The sequence below is a fragment of the Argopecten irradians genome, chromosome 11 (assembly GCF_041381155.1).
Source record: "Argopecten irradians isolate NY chromosome 11, Ai_NY, whole genome shotgun sequence".
NCBI classification, from domain to species: domain Eukaryota; kingdom Metazoa; phylum Mollusca; class Bivalvia; order Pectinida; family Pectinidae; genus Argopecten; species Argopecten irradians.
Genome location: NC_091144.1, coordinates 24,297,200 through 24,313,082, shown reverse-complemented (window position 1 = coordinate 24,313,082; position 15,883 = coordinate 24,297,200). Strand labels below are relative to the sequence as shown.

The 15,883-nt window shown below is 34.3% G+C and overlaps 1 protein-coding gene across 2 annotated transcripts; it reads right to left on the bottom strand.

Annotated features, from left to right (window-relative positions):
- Positions 1–2,649: 2,649 nt before the first annotated feature.
- Positions 2,650–15,792, bottom strand: LOC138335076 (transmembrane emp24 domain-containing protein eca-like). Of its 2 annotated transcripts, none has more exons than XM_069283981.1 (5): positions 15,620–15,792; positions 11,521–11,636; positions 6,509–6,613; positions 6,009–6,155; positions 2,650–5,481 (listed from the first exon to the last, which is right to left on the bottom strand). In XM_069283981.1, exons 1-5 carry the CDS (start codon positions 15,789–15,791, stop codon positions 5,332–5,334), a joined length of 690 nt encoding a protein of 229 aa, XP_069140082.1. In that variant the 5' UTR covers position 15,792; the 3' UTR covers positions 2,650–5,331. The 2 variants fall into 2 exon arrangements, with proteins under 2 accessions (XP_069140082.1, XP_069140081.1); XM_069283980.1 differs by lacking the exon at positions 11,521–11,636 and adding an exon at positions 12,038–12,153 and having other exon boundaries at positions 15,620–15,791.
- Positions 15,793–15,883: the final 91 nt, after the last annotated feature.

Here is a 15,883-nt window from a genome sequence, read left to right as displayed (position 1 = left end):
GGAAGCGGGGGGTGGGGGGGGGGGGAGGGGAGGGGGGCAATTGCCCCCCGTTCCTCAGGACGGGGGCGCAAACATGTCTTTTTTCTTTTTGCCCCCCCCCCCCCCCCCCATTTTCGCCGAGTAAAATGTTCTTAAAATGTACATTTGAAAGAAAAAGGGTCCTTCTGCGCATTTTCCGTGCTTCATTTTCGAAAATTTCCCGGCGGCGCGTTTCCTAAAACGTTCAAACACGTAATGTTCAAACCTTTATAATGAAAATTCAATACACTTGAACTAGACTAAAAATGTCCATCAATGGAATATACTATTCCAAAAGATGTCTCTTAAAAGATCTATTTGTTTATATGTCTTAGCAAGACAATTAATTCATCATTATTTTGAGTTACACAACAATATGCTGATGGTTTGAATCCGGTATGTTCAGATCGAGCAGGGTGACGACATTCACAAATATCATTTCTAAATGCAGGTAACTTTAAATCGAAAAATTACCGTGTTATGAAAGCTTTAAAATCATTGTAAATACATTGTAAAACTTATCTCAGTCATTCTAAATCGTAATATTGTTTCCCGGGGGAGACTTCCGGACCCCAAACAACAAAAATCTTGCGCCTTCGGCGCTCGCAAATTCATCAAAATACATCGTAAAATTCATCTCAGCCAATCTGATTAATACCAGCTCTTCAATACGCTTACGCTATGAAGCGTATTAAATAATTTACTCTGTTAGCGATGTCACTGTCTATAGATTTTTACAAGGATTATATGTAATGATATATGAAAAAAAATATAAAGTATCTCCTGTGGATGGGGAGAGCGCAGGGAAGGGAGGGGGGTACGAAATATTGGGGACCTTTGCCCCTCCCATAACGCCACTGCTTGAGCAAGATATAATATTAACACTGAATGCATTTATTGGTATCCTTGTCTAACAGAAATGACCGAGATTAAGGCCATTATTGTTATCCGTCCCTCCGTAGTTACTAAATCATCTAGCCTCTGACAGTTTTTAAAGGTCATCCAAGTTTCTTTTCCTCTTTCACAGTGCAATATGGACAAGACATCTTTTAAAAAGCGTTAGTTGTTGTTTGGTACAAACAACACAGGCAAATCCTTCTAATCATATTATTCTATTATGGCCCTTTCCAGAGGGAACTGTTCTCCTATAGTGTTGTCTGGCGAGGTATAATCCCCGAGTCGAAGACGAGGGGACTATACCTCGCCAGACAACACTATAAGAGAACTTTTCCCCCGAGGGAAATGAGGGAAAGGGCCATAATAGATTTAGTACGTCCCATGACATTCATTATGACGTCATATATTTGGTCGCGTGTTCATTCCCGAGGGACTATACTTTGGTATAGTTCCCGTAGTCAAGAAGGACACGAAACTGTCGCAAAATATACCATGGCTGTTACCCAATCGCATTCCTAGTAATTACCATGTGATGTACTAAATATATAATATTGTGTAAATAAGAAATCTAACTGAAATTGATATTGTGATGGTTTATGAAATTGTTGGACACTTGGACATGGCATCAAATAGCAATGTATTGTTATAATTAATTTTTCATTTTTTTTTCATACTAAATCCGACTTTCTGGTTGGCTTTTTCCCACTAAGATTAAAACATCCGAGAACGGGCGAAACCCCGATGTTATCGTGAACACAGGGTCCTGGCACGAATTCTTACCAGCAGACTCACGTTAACGGTGATCTCCAGCGGAGACTTCAATTTAATACGATTTAATACGACATATAATGGATGCAGGCTTTTAGCCTCTATATCCATATCAATATTACATGAATTCAATGATACAATGATTACTACTTCTAGTGTAATTATAAATGTTCTTTGTATCCATATTCTTCTAATCGCTATATGTACATTGTAGAGTATACAGTATACATAATATATACATGTAATTTAATGTTCATTTGAGTTAATAAGCATATACTAAAGTTAAAATATTTGTTGACAGTTTCTCCAATGATTGTCTAAGCACTTTAGATGCATCGACTTAGCTTCTGTAGCATACAATGTGACTACCATATCAAACCCAATCAGCACCCAGAACCATTCACAAAAGTAACACATAAAGCCATCAGTCGTTTTCCAAAGAAAACAAGATAAACAGTACCTCATTCCATATAGGACATAGTGCCCCGGAAATTTTTCGGGATGCAAATAATTATTTTTAATATTTTTATTTTGAAGTTAAATTAGAAGCTCAAACTTTTCAATGGTGGTAATGGTGTAAAATTAGTAACCTTTGTAACTGAACAAAAATATTAAATCGTCTGCTGCTGTTTTTATGATAAGAGAAAAAATACCATTTGTGAGCGGTGCAGCATCTTTAAAATTTAATTCAAGACATGCGTCAACAAAAGGTATCAAAATCTGATTAAAATACCAATCCTTATAATCACTATGTTCAATAGAGGATCTGACAACATCCCATAAGGAATCATGTACTTCAGATCAAATACATTTTTTATTAGCCATTTCCAAAGGTCACCACAACGTGACCCCAAATGTGATGTTGTCAGATCCTTTTATTAACGTTGTGATAAGAAGGATTTGTATTTTAATCAGATTGAGTATAAGATTGGGTTAATTATGCTATATGTAATGATACAAACACACTTTTTTTGGTATATTTCTATTTATTACAGTTTCACACTTCCTCCCAACAAGTCACAATAAATAAACAGAGAAACATTACTAAGAAATGAGACTATCAACCAAATGCTGGAAATTAAACCCATTTATCATCATCATCACTCTCACACCGACCCCACTCCTTCCTCTTCTTTCTAACTCTCATTGAACACTTCAATGTGACAGCAAAAATCACAAAGCATAAAGCAAACAAAATTTCACTTCAAAGGAGGATAAAATTCCAGTAAATCACTTAATGAAAATTCAATCAACAAGTATGCATGGTAGTGTTGTTATCAGGTATTATGTATTTTTTATTTACATGATGGAAAAAAAATTGTTGAAATATTTAGCAATCGTAATGTAGTTGAACCAAACATTATTGGTTTAGCACTCATGCATTAAGAAGCATACAGTTTCTTTCAAAGAAACCTCTAACAAGTGTGGGTAATGCCCAAATAAATCCTGATACTATTACATGCAGTCATTCTAATAAAAACAGGCAAACTATGTTATTAATTTCAAATACTCGAAGTCGTTCTAATAAAAACTGGCAAACGATGTAATTAATTTCAAATACTCGAACTTGTTGTACCAGAAATTCTTAAACTAATTTCGATGTTCTTAACATACCTTTTTAGACTAAATAAAGTGTGGATACTTTCTGGATTTCCCAATATCCTGATATAAATAGACACACAAGTTCACCTATTTCTATACTACTTATTTTTGTCAAATCTTTCAGTTCTCAGTTATTCATCTTACATTCAATGTAGATCCAATCATACCTTACAAGCACATTTTTTACAGCATATTCATATCTTTACAGGATTTTCTGAGTGTTCATAATAAATGGCAAACATGATGTTTTCTACACACATGATACTGGGTGACCTGGCTGCTACAATCTCTTATTACTTTCTGTATTTGCAGTTTGGTATGCATGCTTCTGCATTATAACAGTAATATGAATTTAGACTGAAGTCGAAAATACAACAGAATAAAAGAAATTGCTAAGCAATGATTTACTTGGATAAACTCCATGCATACTTTCTATACATGATTATGTATGTATTTTCATTCAATAAGAGAACAAATATCCATCAACATCATCATTTCAACAGTGAAATACTTCTATACATTCATTAGGAAACAAAGATATTTAAACCTAAAACGGAAAAAATGTATACCATTCTACCAACTTTTAGCTTAGGTTCACACTCTCCAGAAGAACTGGTGTACCAAGAGGCAGTATAAGATTTTTATTGGCATCAGTTCCATCACCATACAGCATTTTTTTCACACTCACATTCAAAATTTACTTACATCAAGTAAAATTCTTGTAATTAACTATCACAAAAACTTGCTCAACTTCTGTAAAGCCATATCAATTTTTTTAAAAGCACTTCATTTAAACATTCTAAGATATTGAGGGACAATAATCAAAATAGGTGATATATAATGCAAGGGTATAATACTTTAATAACCATTTCCCACAATAACTAAAGGTTCAGAAAAAGATGGGGATAATAGGCGTGCAGAAATGAAAATGAAATATGGCTTCACAATTAAAGTCAGTTACTATCATTTTGATTATTTTAGAATAATCTTTTTCTTGCATTTTTCTACAAAAACAGAGATCTTGGTAACAGTTTATTTAATTTAATCAGTTTTGAAAGTTTCAAAAATGGATCACAGCTCAATTGTATCCGGTAATCTCGTTTCTCTTTAAAGAAACCTTATATGCACTTTGAATTTCTGTAACAGCCGTTTAAAATAATAACTAGAATATTTTATATGTTAATGAACCATATTAAAGTATCAATAACAGGATATCACATTTCTTGTTCTTATATGAATTGATACAAATATGAAAAAAGTGAAACATTTTTCAACAAGCTGTATTTCAAGAGTTATAGGCCTTTAACTTATTATGAAAATCATCTATTATAAATCTGGCAGTATTCTTTTGATCTTGTCTTTCTTTAGTACACAAATCTAAAGGATTCAAACCCCTTCACACTGACTATTTATGTATTTTTATAATTTTTCGAGGTGCCTGTTGACTTGTAGCTTTTGGTTTAAAATATACCTGGTACAGTTAAACCTGTCTTAGCGACCATTTCTGTATGAAGAATATTTGCTTAATAAGACCACTTTCATAGGGCTCCAAATGGCAATTTTAACACTATTTGACCAGTGTATAATGGTCACTATTTCCTTTGACGGTCTTATTCCGTCTTTGCATATTACAGAGTTAGCTCGATTGTTACGTCATTATTTTGTGAGCGCAATTTACGTCATTTTCTCCGAAAAGTATGACGTTACGCTCGAAAACACATGACGTCACAATCAATACCTACCCGCAAGGGCAGATAACTCTGTAATATGCAAATTCAGATTAGACAAGTTTGACTGTATATGATGTATACATCTGATTTCCGTACCATGTTATTATGATCAACATCACCCTGTTATGCCAGATAAACTACATATAGAGTGAAATTGAACAGTGTAGTTTTTTTAAAGTTTGATCTCAAAAGACATTGATATGAATTTACCCTGAAATCAACAATTCCCAAAGCATCTTTCTAGAAATAACTCGAGTTACAGGTGTCCAAACTCCTGATCTACAGCCTGTCTGCTGCCTTATAATGATGTTGTGGCCTATACCAACTTCTTAGCCTCAAAGAAACTCTTTAGATGCCTCATCTGCCAAAATCCAGTGAGCAGAAGAATGAGAGTCTGAGCAATGGACCACCATAATACTCTCTGATTTGTGCTCTCGCTTGTCTGTCTAAACCTTTCCTCACGGTACTGAAATGGAAAAGTTGTTTCAACATGTGAACCAGATAAATAATTCATACATATGTATTCAAGAATCAAACAACAATCCAGGTAATATTCAACTTTTCATTAGAAAAAGATAGCCTGAATACCTTACTATAAGGTAATTTGAAAACTTAAACCCACCCTGGTTTGATATATTTACATTATGAATTTCTTCAATAGTATTCTGGTTTCAGAAATCAATGTCACATGAACTAGTAAATCCCTCTGTGATATATGATTTGTTTATTGTTTTTTTTTTTTTTTTTTATAAATACAACTAACGTCCTGTGATATTAGAATAAATAGTGTTCATACATAATATAATTATGTAATAAATAGCTATAAAAGTTTTTTGACTAGATACACAAAATGATTTCACAACTATGTCTGACAACACAAACTACCATAGCTAAAGGGAGATAATCCTACCAACGTCATATAACACAAGGATAGATGATGCCTCAATGCACCTCTCTATGAACATCACTGCATCAGAGTTGTTAATTACTCACTCTTTGGTAGTTTTGTTCCTTAGTAATCTGTTCAACTTGGTCCAGTAGCTGACGGATCCTGAGTTGGAGCTCGGACAGTTTGTCTTTTGCCTGAATCTGAGAGTAATCTACAGCATGCTCTCCTACTTGGATGTCCAGGTGAACTCGCTGTGTCACAAATTAAGATATATTTACTTTTAAAACTAAAGTAATTAAAATTCTGAATAGAAAAAAAGCTTGCAATTTAAAATTGAGGTGTTGGAACATTTTGATAATTTTACATAGGGAGAATATATCATATGTCATATTATGAAGAATATTCAATTCAATTATCCTATAATGTAATCCCCCCCCACACACACAAATTGATGTTTATTTGAAATATAATTTTCAGTGCTAAATAAATGTAATTCAATACATATTCTAACGGAACAAATCAGTATTGAGAAAAATTGATATGGAAGTCTACAGTATTTTGATTTATAATAATAAGGTAAATTTTCTGAGTTAATAATGCATACAAGCTGTCCACTGGAGAACCAGGCTGTTGAGTTGGAGTGGAGACAGACGACATGTTCTCCAGCCAGGTGGGATGTGAATGTGAACCGTCCTTCAGCAGCGTATGTCTATAACACAACATAATAGTCAATATATCTAACAAGACATTTATCTTGATACAATTACTGCAGCATATATATCTTTAGTATTAGTCTCACTCTAAACCATTGTCTAGAAGTTGAAAATATTTTGGTAATTGAATGAGTGGATATTGATACATTGAGAAACATTGATCCTTCCTTACTTCAAGTGATGTGGTAGAATGACCATTGATTTTTGATATGATATAGCAGAACAAAATGAAATCAGATCAAATTTATTGATAGTGTTAACTGACATTTTTGTCAAGATCTAGTGGCATACTAATTGTTTTGCTGAACAATTTAACAGCTATGTCAAATGAACATAATTTCACATCGATTATTGCATTTTGTTCAAGACAAGGAGACCTGGAAAAAAGTATAACATTAAATAACAATAATGCAACAATGCTTGTTGACAAATGAATGTATATGTCAATTTCAAGATACCAATACTATGAAGTATGATTTGCTGACAATTAGTCACACCTTGCATTGATTGTAACATCAAACAAGAGATCCCAGAGGGATCTTGGCGCCCACCAAAGAATGATCTATGTCTGACAAAGGAAAGATGGATCTTTTCTCTGCTTTTCAAACTTTTGCAAACATACTACATATAAAATTTGAGACAGATCGCTTCAGTACTTTCTGAGAAACAGCAGTAACAAACTTCAACTATCAAAATCCAAGATGGCTCCTTGGCGGCCATCTTGTTGATCGATCAGTCCCAAATCGAAATATGCACAACTAGGGCCCTAGGGGAACCTATATATGAAATTTGAGACAGATTCATTCAATACTTTCTGAGAAATAGCGATAACAATCTTTAACTATCAAAATCCGAGATGGCAGCCTTATTGACCGATTCATCCAAAAACGCATTATGCACAACTAGAGCCCTAGGGGAACCTACATATGAAATTTGAGAAAGATCCCTTCAGTACTTTGTGATAAATAGTGATAACAATCTTTAACTATCAAAATCCAATATGGCTGCCTGACCGCCATTTTGTTGACTGATCGATCCAAAAACGCATTATGCACTACTAGAGCCTTAGAGGAATCTACAAATAAAATTTGAGAAAGATCCCTTCAGTACTTTGTGAGATATAGCAATAACAATTTTTAACTACCAAAATCGAAGATGGCTGCCTGGCGGCCATCTTGTAGACCGATTGGTCCCAAAATGCATTATGCACAACAAGTGCCCTAGGGGAACCTACATATGAAATTTGAGAAAGATCCCTTCAGTACTTTGTGAGATATAGCGATAACAATCTTTAAGTATCAAAATCCAAGATGGCTGCCTGGCGGCCATCTTGTTGACCGATCGGTCCCAAATGCAATATGCACAACAAGTGCCCTAGGGGAACCTACATATGAAATTTGAGATAGATCCCTTCAGTACTTTCTGAGAAATAGCGATAACAAACTTTAAAGTATACACGGAATGGTTTGGTATAGAAGGCTTGATAAATGCGTCTTTGGATAAAATTTAGAATGGAGAAAGTACGAGTTTCATAGCGATTACAGTATTAGAGATAATGCGTCTTTTCTCTAAAACACACCTGAAGCCCCAAGCCATTGACCTCGATTCGGGACCCCTGACCTGTGACGTCACGAGGACAACGGGACCTATTCTACTCGCATAAGATAGAGAGGCGATTTTTGGTGTCTGCCATCTAATATAAACTATCTGTTTGTAAATATCGATTTTGAAGACACAAATACCTGTGTTCATGTCCGATACCTATTTAATATTATCCTTAATCACATATATGAGTTTGAAAAACGCTTGAAAACAGGGATTTATGCCATGCATACATGTATATTGATGTACCTGTCTTAGATAAATGAACATCTCTACGCAATTACTGCATAATTTTACACAATAAAATGTTCATAATAATCCACGTACGTTGTATATTTGCGGTGGTTGGAACCACATATATGTGAATATTATATCAAGGATTCTTGATTATGTTATCCAAAGCCCGACTCGGGTCTTTGAGTGTCTACTGGCCAAACCAGCTTAACAGATTTCTGACTTTTTTATAAAACCTGTCCATACGATTAAGTTATGATTCCAAACAGAATTTTTTGCATATATGTAAATGCATCTACATCTGAAATCGATCTATTTGTTTTTTGACGAAATATATTCAGCTTACATATAATACAGTACACTCGGCGACTTGTTGATATTTCGCTCAAGTTCATTCATTAGTGTCTTTAATTGAAAAATAAATCATGCACGGGTCAGACGAAAACAATGAGACTGAAGATGTCTAAGTGACAAGTCTAATCCAAGTAGCAGATATCAAGTACAGAACAAAAACAGAACTGTCATTGTCGTGCTGCGTTAATCTCTATACCTGTATACTGCAGTAACTAAACCGCGTGGTCAACCGAGACTAATGAGGGGGCTACCCAGATTACGTAAGAAAGGTGTTTAGTGACCTGTCACGCTTTGTTGATTAGCTCGCGTCAGCTGTCAAAAGTAAGATCACAGGTAAGTTAGCGATGGACCATCATGTAATTGTTGTATAATGTAATATTTGTTTACACTTAAAAATCCCTGGTTTACAGTAAAATATACCGTTCTAACATAACATATAACAAGTGTATCAATTACTAGATGTACAGTATATATTTCAGAAAGACTCATTATACATTTATCTTGTTTATATGTTCTGGTTACACGTAAATGTATTTTTATAACAAAAACTACAAAATTATTTACAAATGGCATGTCGAGAAAGAACAATGAAAATATAATGCTCAATGTCAATATTTTGATATTTCTGATAGTTGCTAGATTTCGGATATCCATTTTTTACTCCCCTCCTAATTTATGTCTATGATATCTACATGTATTGAACTATGAAATACATTTAAAACATTTTCTTTTCGTTATGTTGGTTCTTGAAATCAGAAACATAAATACATATATATTTCTGTTGAAATCCATAGGCCCAGAGAGAATTTTTATTTATACAGAAACATATTCAAATGAATAATTATATAACCATCATTTTTCTAATTCGTCTCTTTTTAGATCACATAATGAAAATGGAATATTCCCGAGGTTTGATAATTTAGAAAGTTGTTAAAACAGAGATAAGATCTCTAGTTAAATGCGTTAAATAACGTATACATGTTTCCGCTTATCTACATATGTATTTAGCCTGATTTCAGTTGTAATATTTCCTATTATATATATAATTAAATCGTCAACATAACTGTATACTGTATATATATTTGTAAAATTCTCGTAACCCCATTTCAGGAATACATATATGTCCCCCTTTTTGCTAAAACCCCACTACCAAACACTTCACTGCCGTTGTCCTCGTGACGTCACATCCGGTTATTCCTCAAATCAGCGTGAGCGGCCGATTCCCTGATTAGCAGTCGATATACAGGTAAAAATCGAGCACTTCGGAGGGCTGTATCTCAGTACTGAAGCGGCCGATTTTGATGCGGTTTTCAACATTCTTGTCAGGAGATCAAACAGAATAACATATCTAAATATCGTTTTCCGTTCCGTGTACACTTTAAAGTATCAAAATCCAAGATGGCTGCCTGGCGGCCATCTTGTTGACCAATTGGTCCCAAAATGCAATATGCACAACTAGGGCCCTAGGGGAACCTACATATGAAATGATCCCTTCAGTACTTTCTGAGAAACAGCGATAACAAGAATTGTTAACGGACGGACGACGGACCACGGACAAAAAGCGATTTGAATAGCCCACCATCTGATGATGGTGGGCTAAAAAATTGTGTCAAAATACAGCATAACGTATATCACAATCACTGTTAGGTGGGACTAATCGATGCTAAATCATACTTTACCCAAAAGCACCTGAAGAAGTAAAAGGATAGGAGATTACGAAAAACAAGTGCTTAAATCAAATTGAAAGCAATAAAAAACTATAGAAGACCAACATAGAAGAATAGTCTGAAAAACCATCCACCCAGAAAATAAAAACATAATGCAGGTCACAAAATACAACCAAATAATTTACCATATCATTAACGTATACTGTATTCCATCATTCTATATGGAGACCAAAACGAAAAATAAATAAAAAATAGTTTCTCATGCAAATATGTTAAGATATTTATCAACAAAAATAAAATACAAAATCTAGACATATATGTGAATCCTTTGGACTAACCATAATAAATTATTTCAGAACAAATCCATGTTATAACAAAAATATCTTTTAAGAAGTAGATAAAGCATGCATTGACTTAAAACAAAAAGAAACAGAAATAGCAAGTGATAAATCCACATATCCCAGTAAATAGATTAAAACAGTGAAATACTGACATGGGATTTTTAAATCAGTCATTCAAGTATTTGAATGAATAATCAATGTTACAGGATTGAAGGATTTAGTCATCCATATTAAAAGATTCTAATCATAATTAGATATCGATCCATGGATAATGATTTCTTCTGTGTAAATATTCTGTATTTGCATATTACAGATCTAGAGTTATCTGCCCTTTCAGGTAGGTACCAATTGATTGTGATGTCAAATGTTTGTGAGCGTGTGTAACACCATGTTCTTCGGAGAAAACAATTTTAATTGCATTCACAAAATAATTACCTACCCACAAGGGAGCTAACTCTGTAATATGGAAAGACAGTATATCATGCATTGGGTTTATCTTTATTAATAGGTTTATCTTTATTTATGTGTTTTAATCTACAACTCATTTATCTTATACTTATATATTTGAATATATCTTAATCCTATTACTACCATGTAAGCTCAAAATTAAAAAAAAAATTAATGGAAAGAAAAAAAAAAGAAAGAAAATCAAAGTACTGATGGTCTCCATATGTAAAGAATTCTGGAAATGACAGTAGAACTCACCCTTGACAATACTATGTCATTGTTTGGGTCTCTAACTTCAACAAACATCCCCAACCCTGGGGCACTGGGCATGTAGTCTTTCACAGTATAATCATACACCTGTACTTTGTAGTTACCTGGAAGTAAATTCAATATTTTGCTACTGAAATGGCGCTTCCTTTCTGTGACAAGCATTTTTGCTTGCTTTTTGTTTTACAGTATCACATGCTGCTTTTTAAGAGCATTTGCAGTAGTCAGAATAGCAAGTATCATGAAATATAATATACCGGTAAGGTAAAAAGTCACATATTGAACACATGACAAGAACAATGCTCCAGTCATATTTTTCCAAGTCAATGATAATCCTCGAGAGTAATGATTGATAATAATTTAAGTTAATTTACTGTTACTAATGACAGCAAACAAACACTTTTGTGTTAATAATAGCTAATCTGACTTTTATCAAATCTTCTTAAAATTGCAGCATGATCACAAAACCTTCATATAACTTTGGGTGCTCAACAACCCAGCAGCTTACCCTTGACATGACAACTTTGTCTTCAGGATCTCGGATCTCTACATGCATTCCTAATCCATATACTGTTGGTACATAGTCATTAATATTGTTGTCTAGAATCTCAACTTTGTAATGGCCTGAAACAGCAAATTCAAAATATATCCGAATCTACATTAATTAGGGATCAATCTAGCTCTGATTTAGTCCTTCAGAGAATAAATTTCCCTTCCGCCAACAATTATTCTGTAGCATTAAACACTTCCATTTTGAAGATTGCTAAATCAATTTAGAACAAAAGGAGTAGATATGATAGGACCAGGATTTGGCCTTAATTTTTCAGGCCTAAAAATATTAACTCTGATCCAAATCAATTTCACATGAATAAAAACTCTCATACTTGCCATTCGTCAAAACATAACTTTTTATAACCATGTACACGATGTGCTCCACCTATGACGTCATCAAATTGATGATTTTCCTCTTCTCAGCAAATTTTACAAGAAATTCATCATCTTTAGGTTAGAAAAGGCTTGAAATGGGTTAGGCCACCACCTTGGAGCAAATTTATATTTTGCATGGATATACGTAAATACACGATACACAACGTATGAAAATCTCTTTCTGCTCCACGAAGGCGGCCACATTCATTTTTAGAGAAAACCACTCAAAAAGTATGATTTTTCAAGAAAAATGGCGGGAAACTGCATGTTGATGACATCATAGTGAACATAATTGGCACATGCGGGATATTTTCGAGATGTAATGTGTTAGCAAATGTATTCAACTGTTATATGGCTAAATATGGTATTCTTTACTGGAGAATTAATTTTGCGGCCATATTCGAGTCTTAACCTACCTTCTCCTTTGTTCTATGATTAATTTTAAAGTCTAGAGGTAGCAAATTTATGCATACATTTGTATTTATCATAATACACCAAGTTCATCTACGTCAACCTTGAGTTGTAGTGCAACTATCAATATTAAAGATGCTCCACTGCCGACAGAGCATAAATGATATTCATAATTTGAACAATAATTGGTGTTTAATCATGTATATATATGTCTAGTTAACACAAAATATAATATAAAATAGTTTAATTTGCCTTTGGTGCATGCGCAATCAGTACATTATTCCATATATGATATAGTGTAACGGATTTTTTTCGGGATGCAATTAATTATTTTCGATATTTTAAACTTGAAGTAAAATTAGAAGCTCAAACTTTTCAACGATGGTAATGGTGTAAAGTAAGTAACTTTTGTAACTGAAGAAAAATATCAAATCGTCTGCTGCTGTTTTTGATTGTGAAAAAATACCATTTGTCAGCGGTGGAGCATCTTTAAATAAGAGTAAAAAATTGACCACCATTTCTGCTTTTTGAATCATAATTTTCTCTAAAACATTAAATGATCCCTGTTAATAAACATTTAAATTCTATTCGTTCTTTTAGAGTTTGCACTGGGTTTTCCATTAGGCCAAAAAATAATATGTATTTTTCAGGTACCCCTACCTACCCTAGTTTTTACCTCCGTGACTCCGTCTCTACCTATTTTATCACGCTTTTTCAAAACAAAAATGTAGTGTGTGAAGTTTTCAATTTAGATTTTTACGCTGGCTTTAAGTTTATCCAGATAAAGTTCAATTATGGTAATGAGAAATAAAAGACTTCTAGCCAGCCTACTTTGTAATGTAGTAACAAAGCAACTCAACCCCTCCCCCCTCTATCCTTAAAAAATGAAATAAAATAAAATAAATTACTGACCGATCTACCCTATTTTTTTCAGTCATGTAACCTGAAACATGCATATAAATTTTTTTTTGGCCTTAAAGGGACAATTCACTCAGGCTAATTCTTTTACATAACCAAGAAGCAAAATATGGCATAAATGTATTGTTCTACATTTCTTATGAAACATATAACATAAGATATTGACAAATTCCACGTCATTATTTAGTATTTTAATTGATACCATTGTAATTATAAATCGTTGATCAATACGATTAAGCAGGTACAATATGTACGCTGTACCCATACCCGAGCCAAAGTCACGCACGTTAAACAAATGAACTACATAACCACTGTGGAGGTGATATAATGATTTTTTAGGCAAAACAATTCACCTAATAAGGTAAACACACTTCTGTCAGAGCGATTTGAGCAGTTCTAGACAAAAGTAGCATTACTCTACGAGCAAGGGACTGGGTTCGGCATACAAGATATTCGACCACAATGTGTAATAGCGGACAGCGAGTGAGTTTGAACATTTCACACGCATTTCACCACCATGGGATTTTCTGACATATCACAGTAAAACCGACTGATCTAATTTCCATTAGAACTGGGGGTTTTCCGATATATATACAAATTTTAATGTTCTCGTAGAATGAATTGTCCCTTTAAAGTGGTTTTCTCAGATAAAATGGGATCCTTCAATATAATCAGTCGTACTATGTAAAGAGAGAGTATCTTCCAATAATTTATCGATGCCCCATACGTAGCTTAAATTTTTTGCCAATTTTCTAGGGTAATTTTTCGTTTGTCTAATTCCAATTAAAATCAAGTTTCCGACGATCTCAGAGAATGACAGTATCAACGTTTCATTGATGAAAAAAAACATAGAATGTTATTAAACCTATATTGGAAACCTGGATGATTTTAAATTATTCAGTTTTTGCATCCACATGTACCAGGTTGGGTACATGTAAATTTCATTGCTATTATATAGCAATAGCTATACAAAACTAGCGAAAAAACAACATTTCTGGAGATAAAAATGCTTGCGCTTAAAACCAACTCCTGAAACTTGCAGGGAATGTGTATTAGGATAATTTGAACACTATGCAACCACTTTTCGTTCGAAAAATAGAGCAATTGTAGAAGAACAGGGAAAATACACATTCCTGTCGAGTGCCCCGACCAGGAATCGAACCCGGGTCTCCGGCATGGAAATCTACGGCTCTACCGACTGAGCCAAAGAAGCATGCTCCGTAAGCTGAGTGACAGAGACCGTATTTAACACTATGTAATAGTCACACCGACCCGCTCCTTTTACACTACTATACGCCTGTTTTCTTGAGATTTCCTAAATCTCAACCCGAGACTCTTTAACCACCTACCATGGGTTATTTAGTTGGGCGCCAATGTAGAAGAACAGGGAAAATGCACATTCCTGTCGAGTGCCCCGACCAGGAATCGAACCCGGGTCTCCGGCTGGAAATCTACGGCTCTACCGACTGAGCCAAAGAAGCATGCTCCGTCAGCTGAGTGACAGAGACCGTATTTAACACTATTTACAAGCCACACCGACCCGCTCCTTTTACACAATGATTAACTTAATTAGCTTAATTATACCTCATCAAAACTGCTTTCAATATGTTTGAATGATCGTTATAAACAACCACTGCAAGTTTCAGGAGTAGGTTTTGAGCGGAACCGGAAGCCTTTTTTTATCTTCAAAAACTTGTTTACCGTCGATTTTGTATAGCTAGCTATATAAATATAAATTTCATGTGTCCAACCTGTGCTCAGAGAACAACATTCTCAACGTTGACAGGTGGCAACATTTGGTGTAGATGGTAAGCATTTGGGGAGATCTCCTTACCTACAACCATTGTCTCGTCAGGTATTTCTTCGATAAAGCATTTTTTCTCCGTTTCTCCAATATGAAAATACAAGCCAGAAACTGTCGAAATGGATACTAGAACAGCAAAAATGCTACAGAATACTGTTTTGCCGGCCATCGTTGCGTTGAAAGGAAGTGACATGTCAGACATGCGCAGTTGAAGGACACGTATTTTACTCGTGATCACCTGAACGCTTTGACAAATAAATCTTAAGGATGCACGTGCTGCATTTTCAACAGGTG

Coding starts and splice junctions, on each gene's coding strand:
- LOC138335076 (XM_069283981.1), bottom strand. CDS start 15,791: ATGTCTGACATGTCACTTCCTTTCAACGCAACGATGGCCGGCAAAACA. Junction 6,614..11,520: donor ATGACATAGTATTGTCAAGG/GTGAGTTCTACT, acceptor GTTGTGTTATAG/ACATACGCTGCTGAAGGACG. Junction 5,482..6,008: donor AGGAACAAAACTACCAAAGA/GTGAGTAATTAA, acceptor TTTCCATTTCAG/TACCGTGAGGAAAGGTTTAG.